Source organism: Artibeus jamaicensis, unplaced genomic scaffold (assembly GCF_021234435.1).
Source record: "Artibeus jamaicensis isolate MK-2021 breed Jamaican fruit bat unplaced genomic scaffold, CSHL_Jam_final scaffold_474, whole genome shotgun sequence".
Lineage (NCBI taxonomy): Eukaryota > Metazoa > Chordata > Mammalia > Chiroptera > Phyllostomidae > Artibeus > Artibeus jamaicensis.
Window position 1 is genome coordinate 6,432,365 of NW_026522046.1, and position 23,139 is coordinate 6,455,503.

The 23,139-nt window shown below is 50.1% G+C and overlaps 1 protein-coding gene across 2 annotated transcripts; it reads right to left on the reverse strand.

Moving 5' to 3' along the window:
• Positions 1-453: 453 nt before the first annotated feature.
• DVL3 (dishevelled segment polarity protein 3) lies at positions 454-17,388 on the reverse strand. 2 transcript variants are annotated; one of them, XM_037154859.2, is made up of 15 exons: positions 16,948-17,388; positions 11,695-11,764; positions 10,875-10,996; positions 10,645-10,754; positions 10,339-10,471; positions 10,076-10,169; positions 9,808-9,877; positions 9,043-9,182; positions 8,772-8,848; positions 8,591-8,658; positions 8,287-8,436; positions 7,565-7,696; positions 7,222-7,389; positions 3,516-3,731; positions 454-3,425 (listed from the first exon to the last, which is right to left on the reverse strand). In XM_037154859.2, the coding sequence occupies exons 1-15, from the start codon at positions 17,106-17,108 to the stop codon at positions 2,986-2,988; spliced, it is 2,151 nt and encodes a 716-aa protein (XP_037010754.2). In that variant the 5' UTR covers positions 17,109-17,388; the 3' UTR covers positions 454-2,985. The 2 variants fall into 2 exon arrangements, with proteins under 2 accessions (XP_037010754.2, XP_037010753.2); XM_037154858.2 differs by having other exon boundaries at positions 10,339-10,474.
• Positions 17,389-23,139: the final 5,751 nt, after the last annotated feature.

A 23,139-nucleotide genomic window follows, 5' to 3' on the forward strand; every position in this document is an offset into this window, starting at 1 on the left:
ATTGGACATGGGATTCGAAAAACCCTGTCTGAACAGTTAATCTTTGCATCCAAGCTGAGAAGACAGAGCCAACCCTTGAATGAGAAAGGTTTTTCTTCGACCTGAAGAAAATCTGTTGGCTTTTTTCTTTCTATGATGAGAGATACCCTGATGCCTTCCCTAGTTGGGGCTGAGCCCGTCATGGGAAGAAGGAAGGGCCAGAAAGGGCAAACCTGGTGGCAGCCCTTTCTGTCCTTAACATCCTCTTGCCAGAAAGCCAAAATGGTGCAGAATGAAGATTTGTCCTCTTTCATTCAAACCGTGGTCATAGTCTGAAGCTATAAGTTACTGAACACAGGCACTTCTGATCCTTGAACCAGTACACAAGGCTTCACTTCTACCTTTCCCAAAGCTTTGTCTTCAACACCCTAAATCCGTATCAATTTAGAGACGATGATAATAATAGTAATAATATAATAGCTACCATTTATTGAGCACCTATTCTACCATGTGCCAGGCACTGTGCTAGGCACTTTTCGTACAATATCTAAATTAAATCCTCACAACAACCCTGTGAGGTAGGTATTATTATCATAATTTTACGTATGAGGGAACCAAGGCTCAGAGAGATTAAATAACTCTCCTATCACACAACCAAAAAGTAGTAGAGCTGGGATGCAAACCCAGAACAACCTGATTCCAAATCCCATGCTCCTGTGAGCTAGAGTAGAGGCAGAGAGAGGGAGAAGGGCCAAATTCAAGAAAGATTGTTGGAATGGATATGGAAGTGGAATGGATATGAACTTCTGAATGGTAAGATATGGGAAGGGATTTAAGCCCATAAATGTTTCTAGCTGGTGAGCCTATGTAGATTGTGAAGGTGGAGTGGACCTCAAGAGGTGGGGGAATGAATGGAGTCCATATAGACATGTCCACGGACATGTCCAGTGGGTAATAAAAATGCAGATCTAAGGATTGGAGGGCTATTGGGGATGGAGATACATATTTGAGAATCACCAGCATATCGTAGTCAGTTAAGGACATCCAGCTGGATGACACACCACTTGGGGAGTAAATAGGGAAGAGAAATGGACAGAAGATAGAACACTAGGAGCACCAACACTGAAGGCATGAGCAACAGTGGAAGAATTCTCAGGAAAGTCAGACATGGCAGAATCTGAGAAGAAAGAGAAATATAGGAGGCAGCCCTGCAGCGGTGGCTAGAGGAAGCCATGATGGGGATTGGGAGCAAACCAGATCTGCCAGAAGGCAGACAAGACTGAGTCAAAATTCCAACACAGCCATCACTTAACAAAACCCCCAGAAAGTATTTGTTACATGAACGAATGCCAAAATGCCCCCACATTGGTTTGCCCAAAGCCTGGAACTTAGCACATCTCACTCTTGACAGCCCAGTTCTGAAAACATGGAAGCCTCAGTGAGCCAGAGAATTTATAGAAGAGGCTTAAAGAGAATGTCATGATTTGTTTGAACTAGAAAATAAGGTTGAATAAGAAAAGCCTGGTACTCTATCTGAAGTCCCAGAAGTCCCCCTGCCCAGCCATGCTCTGGGCACCATGGTAACTGTGAAAGCAGGAAAGTGTGTGTGTGGCAGGGGGCAGGTGAGAACAGCCTGTCAGTTGTCCAGGGAGTCTTCTGCTGAGCCCAGGTTATGGGCCCTATCCAAGGAGGAAGATGATGGGGACATGTTGAGGAGGCCTGAGAGCTATGAGGAAGGGGTGAAAGGACAGAGGTAAATCAGGGGACCAGCCCCACAGCCTGGGAGATTGGGAGAGGGGCCAGCCCTCTGGGCAGGGACCAGCCCTGAGGCTTAAGTGGGTTTGCATAGGCACCTTTGTGTGTGTGTGCATGCATGCGTGTGTGTGTGTGTGTGTGTGTGTGTGTGTGTGTGTGTGTGTGTGTGAAAGAGAGCCCGAACACACTCTGGAAAGGTGAGCAGTCTCTCTCATATATGGGCAAGAGGCTGAGACTCTCCCCAGAAGCCTAGTGACTCAACATGCTGAAGTGTGAGTGTGGGGGCTAAATATCCTTGGGAAGCCCTGAGGGGCTGCTGAAGCAGGGTTTCTGGTCTCTTCGGTGGCTGGGCCTCCCCTGGTTTGGGGTTCACAGAAAGTCAAACAGCCCGAAATTCTTGGCTGCTCCAGGCCCAAGGAAAATTGGGGGAGGGAAAAAAGAAAGAAAAGAAACGTTTCAGGCCCAGAGGTGAGATGAGCCTGCTGGTTAGTAGGGTTAGGGGTCTGAAGGAACCAGCATACAACTTCAGGCAATGGGTGGTAGTGGTGGTGGTGGTGGGGGCATAGGAGGTAGGTTGGGGGTAGAGCAGAGATGCTTCCTGGAAGCCACTAGCAGATCGGGCAGCTAAGGCTCCCACTGCGCTTCTGGTAAGGGCTCAGCACAGGGAGAGCATGGATAGTCAATAAAGGTGACCACAGCTGTAGGGTGCAAGCAGCAGGCAAAAGGACAATTGGGAGGGGCAGATGAAGCAATTTTGTGTGTGTGGGTGTGCGTTAGTATTGTGGGTGAAAGTCAAGAGATTGGCACACATGCTTGAGGAGATCAGGTTAACAGTGGGATGGTGTACCCCAATGAATGGTGAAAGGAAACTGAGGTGGGGAAAAAGGTGGGGATAAGTGGCTGGGCATGTCCTCAAGGGCACGCCCGGGGTCAGTTCCTTAAGCATATGCACAGGTGAATGGAATACAAAGCAGCACCAGCAAGTCCTGTCCCAGGGACACAAAGGATCCTGGGAAGTCCTGTGCAGCGGTTAGTGCGCGGAGGGACAAGCTGGGGCTGGTGGCAGGTTAGGGGCTGCAGCAGCGATGGGCACCCCGCCATCGCTGAGCCCAGCAAGCAGTTAGCGCACCTAGATTTAGTTCCGTTTATTTCCCTTTCAGGTACCAGACAAAGTAAAAAAGACTGGACGTCTGTAGAGAGGGACGCAGCCAGCCAGGTTACGGGTGGGAGGAAGTGGGGAAGGGGCCCTGCTCACATCACATCCACAAAGAACTCACTGGGGTTTCCCATGGCCATGCGGAAGGACTGTCTGCTGGCGGTCAGTTCGGGGGGCACCGAGGCCAGATCACGGCCTGGAGGGGCTCCCGGGGGTCCCATGGCCGCGGGCGGTGGGGGCATCATCAACATGGGGGGGCCGTAGAGAGGGGGCACGCCAGGGGGGCCATAGCTCGGGTGCGTGTGATGGCTGCGCAGGCTGCTGGCCAGTGAGTGGTGGCTGCGGTGACTGTGCTCGCTGGCAGCGGGCCCCGAGCGCTCGCTGGGTGCCCGCTCGCGTGGCCCCCGCAGGCTGCTCCGGGTGGTGTGGTCTGACTCGCTGCCGCTGCCGCCTGACTTCGAGTCCCCGGTGGCCTTCGGGTCCTTCTCCTTCCTCCGGTCGCTACCGCTACGGTTGGAGCCACTGCTCCGGCTGCCTGTTAGGGACAGGTGGGGACGGGGTGGGGGATGCTCAAAAACTTGCGGAAGGAGCCTGGAGCTCGCCTGTGGTCCCCCCTTCACCTTACCTTCACTGTGCTGACTGCTGGCGCTGCCCCCGCCGTAGCTGTAGCCCAGCTCCGGGAAGCCTGGGTGCGGGTTGTAGGGGTGCGGGGGTGGCGGGTACTGGTAAGGGAAAGCCATGGGCCAAGGGGCGGCCCCCGGGTGCGGCAAAGGAGCCAGTGTGTCCTGGTCAGAGGCTCCGCTGGAGCCATCGTGATCGTGGAGGGACAGGTTGGCCATGTCTGTGGAGGGCAGGAGAGGGCCAGATGTTGGGACTCTCCCTCCAACCCCTTGCCTCAATGTCAGGAGAGAGGTCCCAGCTTAGGTTGGGTGGGTGCATCTGAGATGACAGCGACAGCAGTGGTAGTTTCCCAGCAGAACTGGGAGGAGGCACAGGCCAGAGATCTCTGGCTCCTTCAGACTCCCTCTGCCACCCAGCAGAAATGGCAGAGAGCGGGCCCTGCAGACACAGCTCCAGGGAGGCCCTTCTCAGGGAGGCCCCCAGTCACCACTCTGGGGCTTGAATGCCAAGTCCTGACCCTGAACTCCAAATCCCACGGAAAGCTCCTGCCAAGCCTTTGGCAGTGACGCCTCCTTCCTCAGTTGACTGGAAGGGGCAAAACTCATTCAGCAATTTCCTCCTCTGATCCTCTATTTCAGGGGCATCAAACTCATTTTCATCAGGGGCCACATCAGCCTCAAGGTCGCCTTCCAGAGGCTGAGTGCAATTTTAGGACTGTGTAAATGTAACTACTCCTTAATTAGAGGCAAGGAGCTTGGCTCTGCCGAAGGGTAGAAACAAGGTGCCAGGCTGGACAAAACAAGGTCGAGGGCTGGATTTGGCTGCAGGCCTTGTGTCTGCCACCCGACTTAGAGGGTAAAAGGTAGGGGGACGTGGCACACTGAAATACCAGACCACCACCAGGCAATGCATACCTGCAATTCATTAGGCATATCACAAAGCACTCCATCTCATGCAAATGTTACCAACACCTGATGAAGAAGGTGTTAGGCACATTTTTTTCCAAATGAGCTGAGTGCGGTCCAGAGAGGTTACATGATCAGCCTGAGGTTAACCCAAACACTAGCCAGAACAGAATCTAAAAGGTGCTTACTTTTTTACATTTCCAAATGAGGTTATTAATAAGTAGCAGTTTGGGGAAATTTAGGTGAAATTTTGCCCTCGCCTCTAACCTAACACTAAAAAGTATACCCATTAAAAGCCAGAATGGCCTTGGCTGGTATAGCTCAATGGATTGAGCATGGGCCTGCAAACCAAAGGATCATGATTCGATTCCCAGTCAGGGCACGTGCCTGGGTTGCAGGCCAGTTCCCAGCGGGGGATGCATGAGAGGCAACCATACATTGATATTTCTCTCCTCCTCTCTTTCCCTTCCCATCTAAAGATAAATAAATAAAATCTTTTAAAAAAAGCCAGAATGAACATAGGGGCTTTCAGAACCTTCCCATGTAGAAGGCAACCGGCAGGCAACCGGCAGGCAACCGGCCTGAATCAATTTTCTGGTGCTGCTGGGGTGGGGAGGGCCCAGAAAGAGAATGACTTAGGTGCCTCCCCTGTGCTCTCCACCCCATTCCCAGCCAGGCCTGACATTTGTCTCACTGTATTACATCACTTCTTTCATGACTCTGCCTCCCCTGGTTAATTGTGTACCACCCGTTAAGGGCAAGGATGCCCCTACCAATTCTGGAACTGCCTGGGAGGGAGTATTAGGGGCCACTAGGACCAAAGACCTATCTAGAACACCCTTTGCTCACACCCCACCTCGACCAGGTCCGAGCTCTGAGAGAGCTGCAACTGCCATAGGGGCCAGCTGCCAGATATAGACTGAGCCCTTTGTTCCGAGCCCTTAAGTAAGCCAGCCCAACCTTCCAGAGGAGAAGAGATAAGGAGAGGGGGCTCAGAGGGGGTAAAGCAGCCAGTAAAGCCTGCCAGCCAAGCCATGAACTTGTCAAGGCTAGCAGCTAGCATGGAAGGTGGTGGCGGTGGGAAGCAGGGGCCTGCCTTGGCTCCTGCTCAAAGAACTGATGACTATTTCAGCCTCCAGGCTGTTGTCCCAAGGGGAGTGACTCTGTTCTCCTGGGGCTGTGCAGGTTCTCAGCTCTTCCCTTGGAACCTGCCACACTCCCAGCTCAGGGGATCTCAGCCCTTGAGAAGGAAAAGGCCTGTTCTGTGAGCATCTCCCTGAGCTGGGCCTCTGGTGGCCTTGGTCCATGGGTACAAGATCCAGGAGGCCCCAGGGATGGAACAATGTCTCTTGAGTGAAAGCCACAGCTACTCTGTAAAGCTTTATATGTCCCTGAAAATTTGGGAGCATGGCTAAGGATGACAATAACCACATTTGATTTAGCCCAAGAAACCACTGATCATAAGATGCACTCAATTTCAAAGATACAGAAATGTGAAAAAAAAGAGTTCATCTTAGAATCAATTAGATATATGAATAATGGACAACTTTTTCAGGGCACTTGCTGTGGGCCAAAGATGATGCTAAAAGCATTATATACATTGTATTGTCCTCAAAACAGCTCTATGAGTTAGGGTCTACTATTACCTCCACCTTACAGACCAACAGATTGAGGCACCGAGAAGCTGTGTCACTCACTCCTGTTCATCCAGTAAGGATGGAGCTGGAATTTGAACTTGGAACTATTTAACTCCAAAACCGTGTGCATCTATCACTATTCCATGGGACCACACTGGAGCTGCTGAGGGCCAGGGACCCACCTTCCACCAGGACCTGCGCTCTGCAAAAGAACCTTTCTAGTCCCTAGAATCTAATCTGAAGCATTGTAAGAGTTAGTGTTTGGACTTCAGCCGGCACCACAGGACTGACAGAAGGTCCCCTCAGGCAGAGGTGGCTGCTGGCGGAGGGTTTCAGCTGTCCTGTTTTGAAGACTCCCCTTCCTGAGGGCTGTCCTTAGGTTTAGAAAGAGAAGTGGGGTAGGGTTCCATGTAGACCTCTGTTGCTTAATAACTCTCATTGGCTCTGAATTCTTTAAGGATCAAGTCCAACTTCTCAGTACTTCTCAACTTCTAACAGAGTTCTGTACAACTGGCCCTGGTAGCTTCACCAGCTCTATCTGGAGGCAGAGACCCCCAACAGGGGTCTGAGAAAGCTGTGGACCTGGGGCCTCAGGCCAGTCCTAGGTCCTGTCCTGACCAAACTGGTCTGATGCTGGGAGGCTGCCCAGGGGCCAAGGGCAGGAACTCTAGCTTTGCTGAGACAATGTTTCTGTAAAATCCCACACTGCTCAGCCCTGGAAGGTGGGCAGAACAAAGGCTCTGCGGCCAGAAAGACCTGGACCCATGGCCTAGCCCCTCTGCTTCCAGCTGTGAGACCGGGATGGGCTATATATAACTTCTACATGTCTCAGTTTCCTTATCTGAAAACAGAAAAAGTAATCCATCTTCCCTAGGGTGACAAGAGGTTGTGAGGACTGAGTAATAGAGGGAGATGATGCTTTAAAAAAAAATTAGCATGGTGCCAGGCACAGAACAAGCACTTAGGAAATGCCAGCCCTTCCAGGGAGATACAGGCAGGTGAAGAAAGTGAACTGGGCTCAGCTTCCACCACAAGATGCTTAGGCCTTGACCTGGGACCCCAGCTCTGCTCTCCCCTCCTCTGCGTTCCCTGGTGTTTGCTGCCACACCCCTGGGCACCACCCCATTCCCAGCCAGGAAACAGGGCAAGGAGGTAGGAAGGCACATACTGCCACAGAGGTCGCCGAAGATGTAGTAGCACTGCTCAGAGAAGGTGATCTTGTTGACGGTGTGGCGGATGAAGCCAGCTTTCAGCAGGTTGCTGGCATACTTGCGGGCCTCTCGCCGGTCGGTGAAGCCTTCCACGTTGTGGTACAGCCAGTCTACCACATCTGAGCCTGGAGACAAGGCCGCCATTTGATTGGGAAGCCCAGCTGACTGGGGCTCATCTGGCCTCACAGAGGCAATGAGAGGCTGGGCCTGGTTCCAGCCCAAGGGAGTTCTTGGGCCCCCAGCCTGTCCTGCTCCCTCACTGCCAACCCCCTCCTTCATTCCACAATGGGGACTGCTCACCGATGAACGCATTGGGGATAGTGATCTTGAGCCACATGCGGTCTCGGACCTCCAGGCCTGATTCAGGGGAGGCCATGGCTTTCACGATGGCGGCCATGTCACTGTGGATGGACAGGTGGAAGTCATCTAGGCCTGGGGGTGGGAGGTAAAATGGTGAGGCAGAAAGGGGCTGTAGAGTTAGGCAGACAGAAGTTTGCATTATAGCTCTACCTCCTAATAATATGGACTAGCATTGGTCAAGTTACCAACTTCCTGGACACTCAGTTTCCCTTTCTGTAAAAAATAGGGACTATAACATCTATTTGACAAAAATGTTTGATGAGAGTTAAATAATGTAAATGAAGGTGCTTAATATAATGCAAAGTGTGTGTTATAATGAAAATGGCAGTCATTGCATGCTTAGTTTATGGCACACACTGTGACCAATGCATCTTCTATTACCACATTAAACCCCTAGGAACCTGGCAAAGTGCACATCATCAGTCCCATTTATAAGAGGAAACTGAGGCCCACTGGGTGCTCACTACTGGTTCAGAAGCAAACACCGTTTAGTGAGGGTCAGGTGTCCACCGAGGGAAGGTGCAGTGCGAGGCGGCTGGAATGAGCTGAGTCCCCTCTCCGGCCCCCTCTGACTTTCAAGCAAGAGTTTCCACATGGGCCTTCATCAATCCCTCTCACCTGGGCCTGTCTGCTGGGGCCAGGGGACAGGGCTGGACACTCACGCTCTGTGTCAGGGATGGAGCTGGTGATGGAGGAGCTGGTGGAGGTGATGGTGCTCAGGGAGGGGCTCATGCCATAGGCAGGGAAGGTGCCAGTCATGGCCGCAGTGTGGGAGACCCAGGCTGCAGGGTCGATGGGCCGGATGGGCTCGCCTGTGAGGGAGGATAAGAGGTTTGGGGCTGCCCACCCTGCCAGGTGCTGGGTCAGCAGGGTAGGTGTGAGGGTTCAAGGCAACAGAGAAGGCAGGAGAGACAGGGCTCACATATGCCAGGAACCAGTTTAGGGCCAAGTCCCCCATCCACTTACTCCTGGGCAGTGTGAAGCAACCACGTGGACTTGGGTCCCAGCACTTGGCTACAGTCAGGGTGATAGGCCTGAAAGCAAGGGTGTCCCTAGTGAGGGTGGGTTGTGTGGAGGCCAGACCAAACCCCTTGCCTGTGAGCCAGAATGCCAGCCCCGCCTCTGCAATGCCCCACCCCATCCTTACCCTGGTTTGTGCACAATCTCCCGCAGGACCCGAACCGCATCATCATTACTCATGTTCTCAAAGTTGATCTCGTTTACCTGGGAAAGAGGAGCAGGAGTGGGATAAGCAGCTGTGCAGGGGCAGGGGTTAGGAGAGCTTGGTGGATTGGGGTGGGGGGGGTCTTCCCATACCAAGAAGGAGCCTCTGAATAGGGTAGGAAGAATGTGAGGGTACAGAGGGTATATCTCCCCAACTCCCTATCCACACCACCAGCCACGGTGGACAATGGTACCTGTAACAGCATATCTCCTGGCTCGATGCGTCCATCAGCAGCCACAGCCCCGCCCTTCATGATAGAGCCAATGTAGATCCCTCCGTCACCGCGCTCATTGCTTTGGCCCACGATGGAGATGCCCAAGAAGTTATACTTTTCTACAGGGAGTAATAAAACCTTGAGTGGGGAGAGAGGTTCCCACCCAAATTCTGAGCCCCTTATTAGAGAGAGTGGAAAGGGAGGGAAACTAGCATTTATTGAACTGGAATCAGGCACTGTGTTCGGCATGCTCAAACAGGCTTTTGTTTAATTCGTATTGTATGTGAGGCACGGATTCTCAGTCCCATTTTACAGAGGAGACAATTGAAGTTAGAGAGTTCAAGTGACTTCTCCAAGCCGTTAAGCGGCAAAACCAGTGCTCAAACTCAGATTTAAATTCCAAAGTTGGGGCTTTTTTCACTACAGCCAGCTATCTACTAAAAAAATGTACTTAGGGCAGAAATCAGACACTAAGAATGCAATGGATAAAAAATGGAAAGGGGAAAGGAATCACAAATCGCTTCCTCCAGGAAGCCTTCCCGGATGCCTTTCTCTGCTTCCATAGCTCTCTGTACTTCTCTCTATAAAAGTCATGATCATGACATACTGAAATAATCAGTTTATGTTTATGAAAGAGAACTCCTTCAGGGCAGGGAACATATCTTGGGCCTCTTTAAATTCCTTGGGTCTGCCCAATGTCTGGCACACAGTAGGTACTTAGGAGTGTTGTTTCACCAGACTCACCCATGTTGAGAGTCACAGTGATGATGTTGAGTGACATGGTGGAGTCCGTGATGCTGCTGAAGGATGAGGACTGAAATAGACAGAGACTCTGAGCAGCAGGCAGGGGTGGCGGGAACACATGGCTCCCCGCTAGCTCTCCCACACGGTGAGTCCACAGCACCAGCTCCCTTCTAAGGTTCTAAACACTGTCTGACCCAAGGGGAGGGGATCTAAGGAAGCACAAGCCCTGGCCCTGGCCCACCCGCCCCTAGCATCCCAGGTCCCATACCCGCTCAATCCGGGAAACCTTCTGCTTCCGCCGTCGCCGCTTATGTCTTCTCATCAGGCGTGAGGCACTGCTCTGCTCTGTGGAGCTGCTGAACCTGCGGGGCCCACAGTCGTTCCCCACCAGGCTGGCCTAGCCCTGCCCCATAAGAGGCACTGCAGGGCCCGGGTCCCCAGCACAAAGCCCACCTCCCTCCCAGTATCCTCAGGGTTCAGGGTTCCTTAGGGCTCACCTGCCCCACAGTACCCATGAAACCAAAGCCCCACCTGCTGGTGGAGTCGTCCTCCTCCGAATCAAAGAAGCTGGTGGTCTCCAACTCACTGCTCATGAGGGTGGACGAGCTGTCATAACCCCCTGGCTCTCGCCGCCTCTCCCCCTTTGCAGTTCCATTTAGCCGGGCTGCTGTAGGGGATGGAGGCAGCTGGGTTAGTATTCAGTGCAGCAGGGGAGGGAGGAGAGAGGCACAGGCCAGGAGCTACCCTGGGGCCAGTGCTCAAGAAGTTTGGCAGAGAGGTGGGCAGTTGAGGAGAAGCTGTGGGGAGGGCACGGGGGTGGGGAAGGCGTAGACGCACTGTGCTCTGGGCCGTCCCTCCGGCGTGGCCGTTCCCGCTGGGCAGATACCAAGGAGTCCGTCTCTGTGTCGTTGTCCAGATTCTCCTGGCTGCCCCCTCCAGCATGAGGGCTGCAGGGAAGAGAGGACTTGGTGGGAGAGTGGGCAGGCTGGGGGCTCCCTCCCCCAGCCCTGGGCTGAGCTGACATGGCCCTCCCCCGTGGGCCCTGCCCACTCTCAGGTCACACTCACTGGAAGGAGGGGGGCCTGGAGTCCCCAATGCCTCCTGTACGCTCCATGGGCGGCGGCAGCTCGGATGGGTTATCAGCACAGAAGGGTGCTGGCTCTGGGTGTGAGCCCTCAGCTGACACCAGCTGAAGGGGAGGGAGAGGGTAGGTAATATGGCATCGGGGCGCCCGGGAGAAGTATGACAGTTGCCTCCTGGCAGGGAATGAAGACTTGGGGAGAATGAAGCAGGGTACATGGAGGGAGAAAAGACAGGGCCATGCAAGGACAGGAGACCCACTGCCAGGTTGTAGGGTGGCAGGGAAGCATGGGTTGATAGGGTGGAATGGTGGCTGAGAACAAGGGTCCAAAGCAGAGGTCAGCAGGTGACACAGGGGAACCTGAGGTAAAGTGCCACAAAGGTCACAGGGGACAATTTTGTCTATAATGTGTGTTTCTGTATCTGCCTTTCCCCCTTTACACCACCCCAATACTTTTTCTAAATTACAGATTTATTTATTTTTAGAGAGGGGAAGGGAGAAAGAGGGAGAAACATCAATGTGTGGTTGCTTCTCTTGCGCCCCCTTCTGGGACCTGGCCCACAACCCAGGCCTGTGCCCTGACTCTGGGAATGGAACCTGTGACCCTTTGGTCTGTGGGACGACCCTCCAACCACTGAGCCATACCAGCCAGGGCCCACTCCCACACTTTTCACAAGGCTATAGAATCTTGGATAGATTCAGATATCGAAGCATAAAACCATGAGCTATAATCTTAGCGATGGCTCTCCTCCATCCAGCCCATGATAGGAACGTGAGTGGAGCGAGGGTTGAGGAAGGATCCTTACCCAGGACACCACCCGGCCATTGAAGCAGGGCAGCTTGGCATTGTCATCCGAGATCTCCTCCTTCACCACTCTGCAGGGAAAGAGGGAGTGTCGTGAGCTTTTTGGGGTAGAGATGGAAGTGTCTTTACAACCCCAACTCTCAGGGACTCTACCTAAACTGGGAATCAAACTCCCAGCCCAAGCCTGTCCAGCCCGACCCCTGGGAGCAGGGGTTGGGGTGACCCACTGCCTTCCTGGGGTGTGCTCTCAGTCATCAGGTGACTGCAAATTACTCCCGACAAGTCACTGTCCCCCATGAGTACAGCCACTCCCTAGAATCTTAAGATCGCTTTACTCATCCTCAATGAGGCTCTCATGGGTGGGACTTTTTCTTTCCCTCTGACCCTAAACTAGGAAAAAGCATACCCTCATTACTGTCCTTCCCTTCTCAGCTGGGAATCCTGACATTCTTCCAGGAGGTGTGGATGAGGAATTTAAAGAAATTAGGAAAGAAAGGGGAGAAGGCATTTACGGAACATCCTCCACTGCCATTATGATAATAGTAACAATTGCCCTCATTTACTGAACATGTACTGTGGGCTAAGCACTAAATGAACACTTTACTTATATCTTTTCATTTAATGCAGCAATGCCACAAGAGAGATACAAGCGGGGAAGTTAAAGCTCAGTAGGTTCAGAAATTCACACCAGTAATAAGCAAAGCTCTGGAATTTGAATCCTCATCAGCCTGACTTCAAAGCCTTCATTTCCACCAATTATACCATCTTATCTTCTTATAGTTATACTATATAATCATCCATCAGCCCCACTGTATGGACAACATAATCCCCATTTTATGAATAAAGAACTGAGAAACATTCAGTAATCTACTCAAAGTCACAGAGCTAGAAGATGTCGGAGCTGGGACTCAACCCCAAGCTTGTCTGACTCCCAAACCCACACTCTTTCCACTGTACTTCACATTATTTCCTGCACAGTAACAGAGGTGACATGGGTCTGTGGAGGGTGAGGTGGAGAAGACAGTGATGTGGGTCGGGGGTGGGAGGAGGGCACAGGCCTGCAGTGAGGCGCGGAGTCAGATCATGGCTACAGTCGGGCCAACGAAAGACACAGGAACAGCTGGCAGACCCGAGACTGCACCAAACACCCAGGAGTACGGAGCTGGAAAGACATGATTAGGGGCAAGAGAAAGACACATGACTGGAGTTGTGAGCAGACAGGGAAGACAGCAAGGAGGCTGGGAAGCCCAGTAGGCTCTCTCTTGAAGAGCTTCTGCCCGGAGCTGGGAACGTGCTTGGCTCCTTGTGATGCTCACATTCTTGGACTCACAGCCAAGTTCGAAGGCCGAGCCTACCCTCCTCCCTCCCATTCAGCTCTGGATCTTCCACCATTTCCAGCCCCACTGCAGCCCTGAGAAAGCAGCTCAAATCATCATGCTCAGGGCCATCGTGGCAGAAAGCCTAGAGACAGAACAGGCTAGAAAGAAGGGACAGAGAGGGAGGTAGCTCAGACCTATCAGCCAGTCCGGCCACGGGGAACCCTAAACTTGCAGCCCCCTCTGGGAGCTGTGGCTCAAAAGAAAAGGGGGTACGTGGGCCACACGGCAGGGACTCTGTGACCTGCTTTACAGAGGGTCTTCCTATGGTGGGAAACTGCTGCCGAGTCCCCACAACCCCATCCCCTAGCAGGCCCCACCGCACAGCTCCAGCCACAGATGTTTCCTCTCTTTCTGGGGGTCACTGACAGGTCGCCAAGGCTTTGCTGACTCACAATGATCAGCTGATCTTTGGCAGCCTTGGGGGACCTCAGACAGGCCCCTACCCCCCACAGTGGAGCTAAATGGCTCAAGGTTCCATTGCACTCACACACACGTACAGCCCCAAATGGAGTCAGTCAAATCTGGGTTCGAATTCCAGTTCTGCAACTCATTAGCTCTCCCGTCTTAGAGAAGTTTAATTTCCCCAAGCCTTTGTCTCACACTGGTAAATGGGATGTGTACATGCCTGGCATGGTCCAGGCATACAATAAAAGCTAGTTTCTAACTTTGTCAATTTGTAGCAGGATCCATACTCCCTTTCTAACTAGGTGTATGTTTGTAAGAGCAAGGACCAAACAAATCTGCTTGTCATTCGTTGTTCATGCAATTAAAAAGCCTTTGCTGAGAGTCCGGTGAGTTTTAAGTCTTGTGCTTGCCATTGTATGAAATTCAGGAAGCTTCAGACCTGACCCTGCCCGGTTCTCAGAGGTTACCGTCCAGTGGACAGTTCACATCAGCATACTGCGTGTGGGAAGCGGTTAGAGTGGTGAGGCCAGCAGAGGTGTTCACTGGACAGACATCTCCTGAGTGTTACTTAGGTAGCAGGTCCTGGCTAGGAGCAAGGTATAGAAAAATAGAATAAAGTACCATAACTTTAAAAGCTCAACCCAGACAACAGAAGAATTTGGACAGGGAGAGGCCAGGGGAAGAAGTGTGCTCCAGGCAGAAGGCCCAGAGACAGGACACTGTGACATGGAGCAGGGAGCGGCATAATCAGTGGCCCCACTTCCCATGGTATCCCCTCCCACAGCTCAAGGCCACTCTAGCAACGGGTACCTTGTTCTTCTATCCACTATCTTCTTAGTGCTAAACAAGCTTATTCTTCCTCCATTTCCCAAGTAATTTAAGAGGGTTGGGCCTACCCCAAGTGTGACAAATACTTCTGGATACCAGATGGAGGGTGGGTAGTCCTCAGGCCTCACAAGCCAGTACCAAAGAGGGTCAGCCTGCAGAGAATGGAGAGACAGCAGCCTTCCTCCCCGACCCACTTTCCCCTGTGTCAGCAGGGGTCACTGGCCTTTCTGCCTGACCCTCCCCTCATGGGGCTGGGATAAGTGGCAGCCCTATCCCTCTACAGTTTGTCAAGGCTCAGCATCTCCCTCAGAGAGGATGCATCTGTAAAATGGGGATAATAATAATACCACAGTTGTGTGATTCCGGCCTTCGACTCTGGAGCCAGATTCCCGATGTTGAATCAAGCTCTGCTACTGACTGGCCAGGCTCTGTGAGCTTGGGTAAGTTACTTCAGGTTCCTGTGCTCTAGCTTCCTCATCTGTAAACTGGGCATATTACTAACTGCTTTATAGGGTTGTTAAGAGGGAAAAGCACTTAGATCGGTGCCTGGTACACTGTAAGAAGCACTGTAAAAAGAGTTTGTTAAAAAATATATAAACATACACATATGCATTCCTCTATTCCTCCGCTATTAGTCCTCTGTGATAACCCTACCAAGTCTGCTCATTAATCCTTCTGGGGATAAAAACAAAACTAATCTCCTCCACTTCATTTTTAGCATTGTTCTCAACCCTGTTAAAATGGCCTACTCTGATATTTTGTAAAGGATGTTTCAAGTACCGGTGATGTATGCAAGATGTGTTTAGGAGTTACCTGAATGAACATGGTTTAATTCAATAGTTAATACTTATTTTTAACATATCACAGAAAGAAATATAAATAGAAAATCAGATGATTTCATATTATTGATTTGGTAAGAAAGCTAAGCTTTTGAAAGCTAAGAAAGAGTGAGTAGACTGACAGTGAACTTGAAGAACAAAAGTAAGTCAAAAGTGAGTGGATATGATGGGGGCCCTCCTGTGAATACAGTTAGGCCTGGCTAGACAGCAGCCTGGGGAGAGTGGCAGCCAGCCCCAGGGTGGCCCCAGGGTAGCCCCAGTGCACTGGACTCTAGCTGACTTGCCCTAAGCCCACACCCTGAGGTAGTATCTCATTTTCTCCTAACTCTGTTCTTCCCTTAACCCCACCGCCACCCCCCCCACCCCTGCAGATCAATTCATGCCTCCTCAGATTCTTCCAATCAGGGGTGTCTGTCTCTGGACCAAGGTCACACAATGAGTATACACCAGGAGCTCCCCACTGTCCACGCCCACCCCCACCCCAGGGTAAGTATAACAACAGAAAGAGGAAGAATTAGAAAAACTCTCACACGTATGAGCTCTTGGGCTCATCAAACCCTGAGTTCCAGGGGGAAAGATGACAGCAAAATATGCCAGGCAGAGAAGAGAGAAGCTGCTTGCTTCTCAGGGTCAGGAGAGCTGGGGTCATGGGAGTGAAGCCAGACTGATGAACACTGGGGAGAGAAGACTGTCTTCCCTCACTCAGCCTTGGCTCCAGAGAGTAGTGCAGGCCTCAGGCTAGGGCCAGAGAGGCTGCCTTCAGGCCTGGAGGGCTCGGGAAGGCCTTCCCCACAGGCTTCCAGGCCCAGCGCCCAGTTAGTGTGGGGGCCTCCTCCTCCCCCAGTCCCCTAGGAGTTGGTGGGGGGAGTGTGAGGGGATGGCCAGGCTCCCCCTCCCAAGCCAGCTGCTACAGAACCTTTCGGTTCCAACATTCCATCCCTTCTTAAAGGGGAAGTCCTTGCTCCCAAACTCTGCCTGTCCAAGGCTCCGCAGCTAGTGGAGAAGACCCGGCTAGGAAGGGAAGATGAACACCAAGAGACTTCCAGATCCTCCCATTCAGGCTCTGAGGCCCTTTCCAAGGCCACCATCTGGAGGAAAAAGGCCCTAATTCCGAGAGGAAATCAGCACCTGGGCTAGTGGTGGTGACTCCTCTTTAGGGGTCAGGTACTCTGCACCTTTGACAACATCCCACACACCGCACAAAAAAAGGGGGAGCGGCTAAATAAACATCAGGTCTGCAGGCCTTAGCGTACAGCCTGGCGCCGGAGCACCCCTAGCTTCCCCCTCCCCTCAGTTCAAAGTCCCACAGCACAGCCCTGAGATGCCCGGTACTCCAAATATGGCTCGGAGTTGTGGAGCTGAAAAGATGGAGAAGGAGAAGGCCAAGTGCCAAACACCCTAAGTCTGTGTTAAAAGGTGGCTCCTTGGGCAGGAGGGTGGGGGTCTCCGCTCTGGAACTGGGTGGAGGGTGGGGGTGTGTGTCAGTCGGTGTGGGCCGTTGGTCTCTGAGAGGTAAGGGGGCTTCCTGGGCTGGTACTCTGATTGCTCTTGGGGAGTTAGACGTCCCCCTAAACTGGAGGGGGCGGGGGGCAAAGTACCCACAAGAGCGAAAGGGGAGTCCCTAGAGAGGCTGGAACTTCGGCATCTGGAAAAAACCAAGGGGAGCCCAATGGCCGAGTCGCTCCTTAAGATCCAGAGTAGGGCTAGAAGCCAGTGTGGCAAGGGGAATGCAAATTGGCCGAGTGGCCGCTAGAAGCCGGAGGGGCCGGGGTCTCCCAGAGGCGAGGTGGGGGCCATCCTCACCCGAAATCGTCGTCCATAGACTTGAAGAAGAACTTATAGCTGGGTCGCTGTAGAACGCCCTTAAAGTCCGCCAAGGTGACGCGCTCGGCGGGCAGGGGCAGCTTCACCAGGTACGGTGTCTCCTGCCCATCCAGGTGGTAGATGATCTTAGTCTCGCCCATGGCTCCGGCCTCGGGCCCCGCGGCCGGGCCGGGCCTCTCCGGCGACGGCGGCGCTCGGCGCGGCCCAGTGGTTCAGCCCAGCTCCGCGGCCAGCCACGGCGCCAGCTCCCTTGTTCTTCGGCCGCTCCCGGGTCCCAGCGCCGCCTACCGCCGCCGAGGCCGCCGCTTCCGCTCCCCACTCTGCTAGATCGGCTAGCGACGGCGACTCTTCCGGTGGCCGTGGCCCTCCAGGGTCTGGGCTGCGGCCCGGCCCGCTCCCCTCCAAGGGCCCCGGCGCCGCCCCGCCCCGGCGCGGCCCCGCCCCCCAGGCCTCCGCGGAGCCGCGCTGGCCGCGCAGCAGATGGCCTGGCCCTCGGCCCGGCCCGAGGACACCCCGCCCACCCACCCGGCGGCGCTTGCCGGGTCCTGCGTTCGGGTTCCAGGCCCGCGGGGAGCTTGGCAGCCGTCCTCTAGGTCCCCAGAAAGGAAGGGCCAATGTCCCCAGGATGACCGTGTTGCCTGGACTCTTCAAGGCCCGGGCTCAGGACCCAGCGGGGATCGGCTGCTCCTCTGAATCTGGGAGGGGTGTAATGCAGAGGTCGCTTTGGTCCCCAGACGTTGGTGGGTAGCGATTCTGACATGTATCACTGGGGGAAAGTAACCTCGACATGCCCTTTAGGGTCTGTTAAACTAGCTGCTGTCACTGAGTCTACTAAAAGGAACTCCTTGAGGACAGAACAGGCTCTGGTGTTGATTCCTTCTTACAACCTCAGTACCTAGGTGCAAAGCCGTGGTTTAACAAATGGACTGAATGCAGAATGAGTGCATGAATGACGGGCTTATGACTGGGACAGTAAGTCTCAAACCAGGACTGGGTATAATCGGTTCCTAACAGACTTCCTCACACCTTCGCTTTTAAATTTAATTTAAAAAATTTAAACTGATTTTTAGAGAGAGAGGAAGTGGGTGGGGGGAGAAAGAGACATTGAGAGAGTCTGTTGTCCCACTGATTTATGCATTCATTGGTTACTTCTTGCATGTGCTCTGACTAGAGATCGAACCCGAAACCTTGGTTTATGGGTTCAACCCGCAACCTCTAACCAACTGAGCTATCTGGTCAGGGCCCTCTTAGCTTTTAATTAATTTAATAAATACTGAGTGCTTACTATATGCAAGGAATACTGCATGAGATACAGCAAAAACAAGACAGATAAGGCTTTTTTCAGAATCTTGTCTGGAAGGAAGCTTGTAAATAAACTTCAGAACAACAAATGCTATGAAAAAGATAAATTGGAGTGATGTGATGTTACAGAGGATTGTGGGTGGTCAGAGAACACCTCTTCCATCTGAGCTAAAACCTAGAACTAATGAGGAAGCAGCTGTGAGAAGGTCTGGTCTCGGGGAAGAGCATTCCAGGTAGAGGGCACAGCCAAGTATAAGGGCTCAAGGCAGGAATAAACTGGCCAAATCTGAGGAAAAGAAGGCTATCGTGACTACAGGGATAGTGTTAGATGAGGCTGGAGTGTGGATGGGACCAGCTCACACAATAACAAGTGAGGACTCCTTCCACTCCACTTTGTACATTATTGCCAAATAGCATTTCAAGAGTAAGTACCCCTTTCAGACACCTCTTCTGCTCAGAAACTTCTCCACATTCCCCTGTGCTTTTCAAATATTCTTAGTATGATATTGCAAGCCCTCCATAATCTAACCCAGGGGTTTTCAACCTCTGGGCCATGGATCATTACCAGTCTGTGTCCTGTTGGGAACCAGCTGTACAGCAGAAGGTGAGATTTAATGTAATGTGCTTGAATCATCCTAGGCACTATCCCCATCTCCCCATCCCTGCCCATGGGAAAATTGTCTTTCATGAAACCAGTCACTAGTGCCAAAAAGGTTGGAGACCGCTGATCTAACCTATACCTTTACAGCCTTTTGTTTCATTATATCCTGGTTAAATTTTTGACTTTAACAAATCAACTTATTAGCTAACTCTTGCATAAAATTTATATATTTCCACTTCATACTCTTCCTTTTATTTTTTTAAACTGAATTTATTGGGTAATAAATATTAATATAATTATGTAGGTTTCAGGCATATGATTCTATAATACATCATCTGTATGTTGTATTGTGTTCACCCCCTACCTTCCCTTTAAATTTCTATCAAAGCAATGTGTGCAGAGTAAAATAGTATTAAGCTTTTAATAACAATCCTGTCTCACTTCCTTCCCCACCCCAGTATCGTTTTTTTTAGCTCAGACTATTTACTGATTTGTGCATTCTAGACATTGCTTATTGATTTCTAATAATGATTGATATTTTTCTTCCACCACCCCCTACCTTATTAAAATAGTAAAATCCCACTTTTTGGTTCTCAATATAGTACTTGGTATTGACATTTTGACTACAAATAAATGCTTCCTTCATAATTTTTTCTTTCTCCTGGCATTATTGCCTAGCTTTTTCATTTGCTTTTTTATGTAATATAGTGTACCTATCATTTTCTTTCTACATAATCTGGTAGTTTCTCAGCACGTTTGTTCACTCAGTCAAATACAAGCAAACCTTGGAGATCTTGCAGGTTTGGCTCCAGACCACCACAATAAAGACAATATTGCACTAGAGTCACATGAATTCTTAGGTTTCCCAGTGCATAAAAAAGTTATGTTTATACTATACTCTAAAGTGTGCAATAGCAGTTTTTAAAAATGTACATACCTTAATTAAAAATACTTTGTTGGAAAAATGACACCAATAGACTTGGTCAGTGTAGCCTTGCCACAACCTTCATTTTCTAAAAAAAATATTTGTAAAGTGTAATAAAATCAAGCTCAATAAAATGAGGTATGCCTTAGTACTAGAAAATCCATTTTCTTTCCCGGAGCCTTCAATCCTCTTGCTCTGATCTGCACTGATGACCATCTGAGCGTGTGCACAGCTGCCATCCTAGAACTTCTTTGCATCATCTGCAAAATTCTCCTGACCTCTCCTCCATGTTGGATTCACATTTCCTTGATATTCCTTTGCTTTAGTAAAATATATCTTTGGGTAAATTCCCTTGAAAGCATGGGACATTGCAAATCTGAAAATGATTCTGTAATTTGTCTTCAGAATGTTTTTTAAAAGATTTTATTTATTTACCCCTAGAAAGAGAGGAAGGGAGAAAGAGAGGGAGAGAAACATCAGTGTGTGGTTTCCTCTTGTATGCCTCCCACTGGGGACCCAGCCCACAACACTGGCATGTGCACTGACTGGGAATTGAACTTATAACCTTTGGTTTATAGGTTAGCACCCAATCCACTGAGCCACACCAGCCAGGGCTGCATATGATTTTTAAATTCTCTCTAGAAGTCTTTAGGAAGTACTCTTTATCCTTGCAGTTGAAATTTCCTGGTGTTATGCCTTGGTGCTCATTCACTGATAGGCACCCTTTCCATCCAGAAATTCAATATTTTCTTGAATTATTTAATAACATTACTACCATTTCCCCCATCCTTTCTGCAACTCCTCTTGGACGTTTGACCTTCAGGATTGAGCCTTTTTTTCTCCTTTAGTATCCAATTCCTTTTTATTTTAAAATGACTTCACCTTGTTGCAAGATGTTCTTAATATTATTCCCAACCTTTCCTTTATTCAGTTGAACAGGTAAAACGGTCACATTGAAGATTTTGAAGATTGTATGGACGGATTCAGGTTGTATGGATGGATAGTCTCCCTCATTTTTGGTTCTCAAATTCCCCAGTTCTCAGTAGAAGGAAAGTCCATTTTTCATTTCTTGTAACTCTTTTGTTCCTCCTTCTCATAGCACTTTATTCATCCTCTTTGAATTTTGAGAATTATAGCATCACCCCTTATGTTTTCAAAAGCTCCCTTTGTCATTTTTCCCTTGATTTCAATTTTGCTTTGGTCTCTTGCCTTCTACTGACATGTTGGAAGTTTCCTGAATGTTTGATGGCCCTTGGCAGTCTATTCCCATTTAAGAGTGAGATCCTAAAAAACTGACTGGAAGTTCTGTCCAAGGTTTATTAACAGGTTTCAATGTAACAGGTGACCAAGTGAGGGAAAGGTGCCTTTCCCCCCCCCCCCCAAGAAACAAAATAATATATATTCTTAGGCCTTTTTCTGCAATTTTTTCAGCTTGGAGATATAAAATTAATGTGTGCTAATATTCAGAGCCCTAACACTCAATTACTTTCACTAAATCCTTCCATTTCAATCTAGCCCCTCACCCCAACCCTATTAACTGTTGTTGAATCTGGATGCCCTAATAGTTTACATTTTCTATTAAGTTCTGAAATTTCTTGGGGTTTTCATTCCTTGTGCAAGGCACTCATGGGCCATCAGTCTAGAAACTCATGACCTTTATGTTTAGGAAATCTATCTTTTTGATAATTTTCTCCCCACCATTTCTCCAAAGACTGCATCTCCTATATTTTTTAGGAAAGAAATAGGGGTGATCACCTGGCTGGATCACATAATGGGCTTTTTCTTAGAAAGATCTTTGTCTGATTCCCTTCTACTCCAACCCCAGGTCTCAGTCTAAATCTTTACCCCTTTATGATGCGCCTTTCCTGGGTTCAGAAGGGAACATTGGCTTGCTTGTTAATAACCACCTGAGCAGGCAGCACCCATCTCAGTCTGTTCTAGCTAAGTCAACTTTCACTCTCCCATGGATTTTTCACTTTGCAGAACATTGATGTCTCTCATTCATGTTGTCGCCTTTCCCTTATCACTGAGTCATGTGCCTTTTTAAAGAATCCCCTTAGTGGCCTCTGAACGGAACAGGGTTTCTGGAGGGAGTAAAAAGCCCATGTGTTTAATGTCATATATACTCATAAGTAAAAATCCTTTGCTTTGTTTTTAATGCCCCCTCTAACCTTTTCTATTTTTTAGGAAATTCAAACATCACAATTCTGTAACCTGTCCCTAATCACTGCAACTGGAAGGAATCTCTTCCTCCTAAAAAGTTCTACAGGATACTCTGATCTCTGTCACCCACGAGGTGAAAATCAGAGGCGCCCTATGGTTACTTGTATTTAACTGACCCTATTAGGTCCACGACATGACCTTCATAAGCTCTTTAGCACTAGATTCTGTATTTGACAAAGCAGAAACTGAGATTTCTTGAATAGGAAAAGTAAATAGGACCAAATCCCGGCCAGCCTGTATTTTCCTCTTTAGAAATACTCAGCAATGCCCCTTCACACCACAAGAGTATAGTACAGTATCCTCTTTTCAGCTAACTCTATTCCACCCAACTAAAGTGAAGGGAGGCAACGGTTTTATCTGAGATTTCCAGGAGGGCCTCCTGGTACTAGTAACATTAGCCACAATTTAAGTGTCAACAGAGCAAGGGATGTATGAAGACAATGACTCAAAAAGATTAGAAGGGCATATGGCTGAAGTTAAACGGCAGCAGTGACAAACTCCAGTTCTGGAGTCCAGTAACAAATCCTGGCCCTACCAATGACTATATGGGACCTCTCTGAACTTTTGGCTCACATGAACATGGGAATAAAGCCTACATCACAACTAAAAATACGTGAAAAGTTTCAAGCAAAATGTCTATTGTATAGCAAATGCCCTCAGTATTCAGGAATACCCCACTTTGCCCAATCTTCCTCTGTTCTTAAGATATCCATTTCTGGCTTGGGGTTCTATTAGCCTCCGTGGACCATTTCCCTTCACCTAGACACTGCATCTGCTGAAGTATAAAGAATTCTGCATTATGAGTGTCAAGTCTGTAGCCTCACCCCTCAAGAATGATGCAGCCTTGAGCAACTTTCCTTAAGATGAAGAGTAGCCCAGCTTCCCTGACAGTAGTAATACTGGGTTAACTGGATAAAGCATGAGACTCTGGCAGGTGGATAGCAGACAGTACATGTTTGGCATCATCACTGATAGAAAAGTGCTCGGACTAGGATGCTCTCTGGAAACAGGCTCAGGCACACTGCTCCAGGACCACAAATTGGTCCACAGATGCTAGAAAAGAATCTAGGTCCTCCACTACCCATGAGCCAAGGCAATGGTCAATTAGCAAGGCACCATA